Raw genomic sequence first — 8,283 nt, 5'->3', positions numbered from 1 at the left:
GTGTGTGTGTGTGTGTGTGTGGCTGCACAATACTATTTGCAGGAGTTGGTAGAGACCAAAAACAGAGCTAGAAAAGAGAGTGAATATTGGACTTACATTCATCTGGGATCCAGAAACATGACTCAACATAGTGATATAAAAGGTGATACTATTTTAATGTTGTGTTCACAACTTGTTTTCCGCCTGTCCCAAATGCCTTTGCCTGAATAAATAATAATCTGAAAAATGTCTGACCTTGAAAGCAACCAACGTCTTTGAGATGACATATGAGGCTTTTTTCCAGTAAACAGAAAGCTTTCTTTGCTTCTGCCAGACCTGTGAGATGAAAGATTAAGCAAATAATTTATAATATAGGCCAATTTTACCTATAATTTATATGATATAATCATGCTTAATAATTTCCAAAGACAAAGCATTCCCAAACAATTTGATAATTTGTCCCAGTAGAAACATTAGTTTCACAAAGACAGTTTAATGTTTTTCCAAACCCTGCTCCAGTCACAGTATTGAAAGGTAGTATGTCCTTACTCCAAAGAGGAGAGTTACAAAGTTCAACAATAGAGGAGTTCACCCATAGATTCTAATTGTTTTTTACTGCTATGTTTGGTGATTGGATGAATGGGGAAGTAAACCTGCTGTGGTCAAAATATGCACAGACCAAAGACCTAAATGGTAAATAGATTTTTTTTTTTTTAAGAATAAATGTACTGAGTTCAAATTTTACAAACATATCTGAGAGTGTATGAACTCCTCTCTGTTAGTGAATTAATTTAGGTCATGAGTAATGTCTTTAGGACGGATCATTGGACAGGTATGCCCGGCTTAATCCCTGTGACTCTGACTGGCTGGTCGGAAGGTGAATTGATTTAATTCAGCCTTATAAACCTGCCCCTCCCTCTCATGCTCACATATGCTGTTTCATTTTCCCCTCTCCCTGTATTTTCAGTACCCGAAGACCTGTCTTTGGAGGAAAGAGATGAGCTGTCGAACATACGACGCAGGAAAAAAGAGCTTCTGGATGATATTGAAGTGAGTAACGGCCTAACGATGACGTTTTTATTTGCTCAAGCAGCAGAAAGTTTTCATAAGTAGGGCTGGGCATTATAATCAAATTGTAAAGTAATACAATGAGTTATTAATGTATTTATTCATTATTGAGTCTGAAGACTCTTCTGATGTAGTGCTGAACAAAGACATATTGGGACTGAACAATAGTATATAATGTGTGATTTTGTCTATATAGCAGAAAAGTAATCTATCAAGCCCTTCATGTCGCCTCCCAACTGTCCACTAATAAGGGCAGACATGTACTGTTAGGATGATTTTAGTAATATTGATTTTAACATGGTTTTAACTATATCACGCATTCCCAACTATATGGAAACCCTAAAGGAAGAATGCCTTTTGCTGTTAAATATTATGGACCTATCAAATTAGGAACCTCATTGACAGTATTTACTTGTTCATTCTGAGCTGCAGCTGGATCCTTGTTGTCCCCCCTGTCTTTTCTTTTTAGAATAAATAAAAGTTCTAGTTTATGGAATAAGTAAATAAGTCATTTTTCTGTACTCTTCTCTGCAGCGGCTGAAGTTTGAGATTGCAGAGGTAATGACTGAGATCGAGCAGCTAACTTGTGTGGGGGAGAGGTGAGTTTTTTTTCTTTACTAATTGATTAATTGTTTAAGGGCTGCAAGTAATAGTGTTTATTATTATCAATCGGCTGTTAATTTTCAATAAAAATGTATTAGCTCAAGGTTTCTGCCTCTTAAAAGGACGTTTTTCCTTGCCTCTGTCGCCTAGTGCTTGCTCTTGGTGGGAACTGTTGGGTTTCTGTAAATAACATCACAGAGTACGGTCTAGACCTGCTCTTTTATGAAAAGCACAATGAGATAACTGTTGTTGTGATTTAGCACTATATAAATAAAATTGAATTGAATTGAATTAGCTCAGAGCCCAAGATTACATATTCAGATTTCTCCTTGTGTTCAACAAACAGTCCAACATGAAACATGTTCAGTTTAAAATTATATAAAACAGAGTAAAGCAGAACATATTGACATTTAGAAAACTAGTACCAGGAAATGTTTGCCATTTTGATCGCTTCACATTGCTTATTTTGCCTGACAAACAGTCCAAAACTCAAAGAAAATAAATGTACACTGATATAAAAACAGATAAAATGAGCCCATCCTCCTGTGTCAGTTGATTCTTGATCCGTTGACTAATCGTTTCAGGACTTGTTCATTCTTACTTTTTGTCTCCTCTGCTTTTCAAAGCCATTGAGCCATGTTGTTGCTTGGTGTGTGTGTGTGTGTGTGTGTGTGTGTGTGTTAATCCGCCTTTGTTTGAGGAGTGAAGCGGGACAGTTGAGTCCCTTGACTCAACATTAGCCAAACAGTCTGTATTAGAGCCTTTCACTTGATTGGTTGATGAGGTGAAGTGAGGCTGTGTGTGTGTGTGTGTGTGTTTGTGTGTGTGTGTGTGTCTCAGGTGCAGCTGGCAAAGGGGTTCGGGCTATTTTTGGCACACAGGAAGCATAGGGATCATGCACAGACATACACAAAGGTGGAGATTTCCCTTTGGAGCACATGCAAAATGTTTTCAGGAAGAGTGACAAATGGCTGCAGGATAGGATGGATTAAACTGTTTATGTACAAGTGCTGGACAGGTGATGCTACGTTAGACATGTTTAGCCTATTTCCAATTATCTCAGGTTAAACCCACTGTACACTCAATCTGACGGAGTAGTAAATAAACAAAGTCATGCTACATCCTGGATGGACCCATCCCAAACTTACCTACTGAACAAACACAGCATGCAGCCTAGGGACAACACCACACCCTTAAAGTGATGGATGTGTCTGTGTTTTTTTTATTGCAGCAAAACCACGCAAAGAAACAAACAGATTGCCATGGGGAGGAAAAAATTCAACATGGACCCTAAAAAGGTAAATCAATCCTAAACCGATTGTTCAGAATCAATAACACATGATTTGATTGAGCATCTTGAATTCAATTTAAACATATCTCCAAGCCATCAATCAGGGCTATTAAAACAGACCAAAACAAGTAACTGAACTGTAAAAGTTCACTCTTTTTTTTTAACAGGGGATCCAGTTTCTTCTTGAAAACGATCTTCTCCAGAACACCCCAGAGGACATCGCACAGTTCCTCTACAAAGGCGAGGGGCTCAACAAAACAGTCATCGGGGACTACTTAGGGGAACGGTGAGCTTTCCAGTTTCCCTCTGTTTTTCTTCCACCTCTCTTTTTCCTCTCCCCATCTCCTTCAGATCTGCACTGCATGTGCTCAGACGAGGGCATAAAGCTCCAGGAAATTGGTGGCCTGGATTTCTGGAGCAGAGCAGCGACGGGAGACGAGGCCGGTAAAATAACTGAGCGGACATGTGGTTCCTATCGAAGGGAAATCAATGGGGATAAGACTGTCAAAACAACAGGGATTTTTATTCTGCCTGCAAACACAGTGGATTTTTGTCTGAAACTAGTGCTGTGACATGGCTGCATTTACTTTCCATGCTAACTCCCAAAACATATAAAATTGTCACTGTAGTGCATTTCTAAAATGAATCCCATATTAACAGTTTCTTTTGTTTTGGGTTTGAATGGAAAGAGTGTAAATAGTTAAACATGTGTGACCCTGCTCTCCCTCAGGGTTGACTTTAACATCAAGGTCCTCCAGGCGTTTGTGGAGCTTCATGAGTTTGCAGACCTCAACCTCGTACAAGCCTTAAGGTGAGTGAACGACCAACTATTGCACTGAGTTAAAGAAAAGCAAGGATCTGTGTTGCCGTGGGTGTCTTCCTCCAGGGGCTGGTGAGATGTTAAAATATGGTCCAGGAAGGCCAGTTTGAGTGTAGTACGAAGAATTAACAAACATATTACATAGTGGTTTATAATACTATAAAAAAGGATTTTTGGACACATTATTACAGTACAATTGCACGAGGTAAACTGTAGAATTATGTCATGCATGCTACAAAGTAATACACCAGGATGAGCGCTAGTATAATTCGATTGAATTGGCCAATGTAAAGCTCTGACAGATGAGGCTGTGTCACGGCAAAATTTAGCCAGGTTCACCTTCTTTGCAGATGACGCTGTAATTGTTTTTGCTGGAGGCCTCTGCATTGGCATTATTTAAAATGAATGGGATGATGTTTTTTTTTTTAATGCAGTGCTAATGTTGGTCATAACACAACGCATTCACGAAAGATTAATGAAAACAAACAAACATCTGAGACATATAGTAGGGTTTGTAGTTTAGATTGAATATCCAACCACTGCAATATTTTATGATCTGTCATTCACGTTTCTCTCACTGTTCCTGATGTAGGCAGTTTCTGTGGAGCTTTAGACTTCCTGGTGAAGCCCAGAAGATTGATCGTATGATGGAGGCGTTTGCCTCCAGGTACTGCCAATGCAATCCTGGCGTCTTCCAATCCACAGGTAACACACACACACACACACACACACACACACACACACACACACACACACACACGCACTGCAGCAGACTTATGAGTCAGACTTAGCTAGAAATCCAGGACAGATAATATGGGCCAGACCACCTTAGCTTTAGATAAATGTCTGTCTTTCCCCAGCAGACATCTAGCATACGGCAATGACTATAGAGCAACAGTCTGTTTCCTTTGCCGTTTTCCACCGTAGTTTCCACATCAATTGCAGTGTGTTCACTATTGGTGTCTTCAGCAGTGATAATGAAATCGATCATTGGTCAATGGTCATTAGTGCAATCTCAGCCCGTTGCACATCGTTCTCTGCTCCTATATTAACCAAGCAAGTACCGAGGGGGACGCAGGTGACAGCTCAGGTCATGAATATTGATGTGGTGCAGTGGTGACACACCCAGACTTAGTTATGGGTCATCTCTCAGGACGGTGTGTTTAGGGTCGTAAATTACAGTGCAGGGGATGTTGACTGGGGCAGTTAGTGTGTGGAGAATGAGGGGAGGATGGTAAGGGAGTTCCCCCCCCCCCCACCCCCGACGATTATCGATGAGGATTTGTTGCCTGCCTCTGTGTGTCGTAGTGCTGCCCTTGCACCCACCCTGTGTGTGGTGTGTTGTGTGTGTGTGTGTGTGTGTGTGTGTGTGTGTGTGCGTGCGTGTGCGTGTGTGTGTGTATGTTCATGACTGCAGCCCTTTAAAGGCCTTGGAGGTCGCCACAAGTCTGTGTATCTCAGAATATGGGGCTCTTTGTTGATTAAACTCTCATTTTTATTAGACTAAGTCCTACATTTTTTGAGAAAATCTGTTGATGGATTGCTGATCACAAATCATTTGTGCTGTCATTTCAATAGCATTATGATAAATGACAAAAATACCTTCCACTGTACAACCCACTAATACACTTTTAATAAGAGCTAAGTTTAAGTTTCACAACAGAATTTGAGGAAGAAAATGTTTGGAATTTAAATATAATTGAAGGACATTACAATGTCAGTAATCTAAGATCAATCAGACAAAAGATCAATCATTTTAATAATGTCTTCACTAATCCATAAACTCAAAGCAAGTTTTGAAAAATTTTCTAGACACAGAGAGATGTGGGATTGTGCTTTATTTTATGTTTCCCCGTAACAAACTCTATAATTATTACCTCCACAGACACCTGCTATGTTCTATCATTTGCCATCATTATGCTGAACACAAGCCTGCACAATCCCAACGTCAGAGACAAGCCCCCCGTGGAGCGCTTTATCTCCATGAACAGAGGGATCAATGAGGGGGGTGACCTCCCAGAGGAGCTACTCAGGGTGAGAGCTATGACTTTATTAGTTTGTTAGGTATGACAAATGTATCCAATGAAGTGTGTACAGAAGAAGAAACCTAAAGGAATTTCACGCATCACTAATTGAGATGTTGTAGCTCAGCAAAATTAGATCTTCCCCCTCAGGTACTCATTCTAATGATCTTGCATAATCTTTCGAAGAAAAACACAAAAAAGGAAGTTAATCTACCCACATACTGTAGGCTTATTTTTTATTTTTTTTTCCTTTTTTTTTGCCCTTGGCTTCCTTTACTTAAGTAGAAAAAGACACTTTGTTAAAGCTCCCGGAGTCATTGAGGTATGAATCAATGTCTTTTACTTCTGACACCAAAATAGAATCTGTCAATGCCTTGTTTAATGCACCGTTAATCTGAAGCCCGGGTTGAGTGTTTGGAGACGGAGGTGTCTGGAAGTAATGTGAACATTTCTGTTCCATAATCTTCCTCTCTATTTGTTTTTTTTCCCGGTTTAGAATCTATATGACAGCATCAAGAGCGAACCCTTTAAGATCCCAGAGGATGATGGGAATGACCTGACACACACGTTCTTCAACCCAGACAGAGAGGGCTGGCTGCTTAAATTAGGTTAGTGCGTGCTTGCGTGCGTGCATGCGTGCGTGTCTGCGGACATCCCCCCTGTATGCAAGACATCCTGGATAATTTGATTTGGTTACCCTCCTACTCATACTTACTACAACTATGGGTTTATTCTCACAGTCAAGAGAGTGCTTTTAAGACAGAGTGGGGTTAATATCTCTCATGCTCTCTCACTTAATGAGGTGATGAATCATATTTTAGACTCAGTGAACTGGAACAGGTCATCACTGGTGACATTTTGTGTAGCAGATAAAGGTGAGATTCACACATGTACCCGATTAATATGTTGGAACAAATGCTGATAAAAGCTATTAAACTTTCATCTTAAAGTTGAGATGCATATGTGTGTTTGCAGAGCTATGTCATATAAAGCCAGATATATGCAAACACGCTCTTTTTGTCAAATCTTTAAAGCTGTTTATATGTGTGGCTCTTCCTTATAAAGCCACAAAATGAATGTTGGGACATTATTAATCACCTCTTTGCATGTCAATACCTCTGGCTGCTCCACAAGTTTGTAGACCTGTCAAAGAAAAGAGCAGCCATCATCACACATGGCAACTGTGGATGGCTGTGGCTCTTTACAGCACCAATATGATAATTTACTCATCAAATGTAACTGTAAACAATCTTTCCATCATCATCAAATATCACAAAGGTTCAGAATAAATGTTCAAATGAGAAAAACATGCAAACATACAGAAATAAAGTCATGTTGCCAATGTAAGTAAAAATAATAACATTGATCAAAGTAGTTAATTGAAAGTAAGTGTATAATTAATATTATCGTGGACTGAAGAACAGTTATTATTAGATTCTGTCCCCTAATTTCATAGAAGCTTAGTGACTGTATACATGGTATGTTGGTTTACTTTGATTTCTTAAGTTTATATTGTGTACTTGAGCTGAACAGCACACTGTGGTAAATGTAATTATATCCTTATAAACATATATTATATATATAAGACTGCTGCAGAGTTTTCAAATCTAGAACATGTATTATAATTTACAACACTTTAACTATTATTTTACCATATTTATGTGTAACCTTTAAGTTACTTAATCTTGTCCCCTTGCCCCAGAGTCATTTTAGTCCCTACCTGCCATTGTTTTAAAGTGACAGATATGAGTGTAACACAGACTAGAGAGTCTAATGTGAACCTAGAAGAAAGAGTGATGTTCGGTGTTTTACAGTTTTGCCATATTTAAAAAGATGTATCCATGACAAACTGTAGCCAAACAATACCCATCAACAAAACAGGGTTTCATACAGTACATTTAATTTCCACCTTGCTTCATCACACTAGGCTAGGAAAAACATGTGTATGTATGATCTGCACTCTGCATAACATGTGCACATTCTCACCACACACATCAGTTCTTATGCAAAAATGTTTTACAGTATGTGTGAAAAATAGTGCAGACATGTTTTTTTGTGTACATGTGCATCGTCATCATCTTAATGTAGTTTAGGAAGGAACACACACTCTATGTATTTGTTGAGTGTAAGTTTGTGTGTGCACACCAGGGAATGGATGTGGTTGTATGCTTTCCTAATGAGATAATAGTGTATGCTCTTAGATAGATAGATGGATAGATAGATAGATAGATAGATAGATAGATAGATAGATAGATAGATAGATAGATAGATGTTTATTGATCCCAAGAAAAATGGGAAATTCCGGTGTTACAGCAGCAAAATCAGTCACAAAGCACAGAATATAAATATAAATGAAATACTAGGAAAAATATACATACATACAATATACAATATATATGATATAATAATATTAATAAAATAAAATAAATATTTGAATATGTACAAGATGGGAAAACAAAAATGTGCAACTGCTTAAATAATATGCTAAAATGTAAATG

The 8,283-nt window shown here is 38.6% G+C and overlaps 1 protein-coding gene across 2 annotated transcripts in view; it reads left to right on the top strand.

The window, feature by feature from the left end:
- cyth3b (cytohesin 3b) overlaps positions 1–8,283 on the top strand; it is a 34,674-nt gene that overhangs the window by 18,510 nt on the left and 7,881 nt on the right. For both annotated transcript variants that reach the window (XM_032537777.1, XM_032537776.1), the window contains exons 2-9: positions 947–1,029; positions 1,582–1,646; positions 2,882–2,948; positions 3,109–3,227; positions 3,672–3,752; positions 4,354–4,466; positions 5,647–5,795; positions 6,282–6,393. In XM_032537777.1, the coding sequence (XP_032393668.1) occupies positions 947–1,029; positions 1,582–1,646; positions 2,882–2,948; positions 3,109–3,227; positions 3,672–3,752; positions 4,354–4,466; positions 5,647–5,795; positions 6,282–6,393 (789 nt within the window). The remainder of the gene's footprint in view (positions 1–946; positions 1,030–1,581; positions 1,647–2,881; positions 2,949–3,108; positions 3,228–3,671; positions 3,753–4,353; positions 4,467–5,646; positions 5,796–6,281; positions 6,394–8,283) is intronic.

The sequence above is a fragment of the Etheostoma spectabile genome, chromosome 15, assembly GCF_008692095.1.
Source record: "Etheostoma spectabile isolate EspeVRDwgs_2016 chromosome 15, UIUC_Espe_1.0, whole genome shotgun sequence".
In the NCBI taxonomy this organism is placed as follows: Eukaryota; Metazoa; Chordata; class Actinopteri; order Perciformes; family Percidae; genus Etheostoma; species Etheostoma spectabile.
Note: the sequence above shows the minus strand (reverse complement) of the source record. Positions and strands in the feature narration are given on the sequence as shown.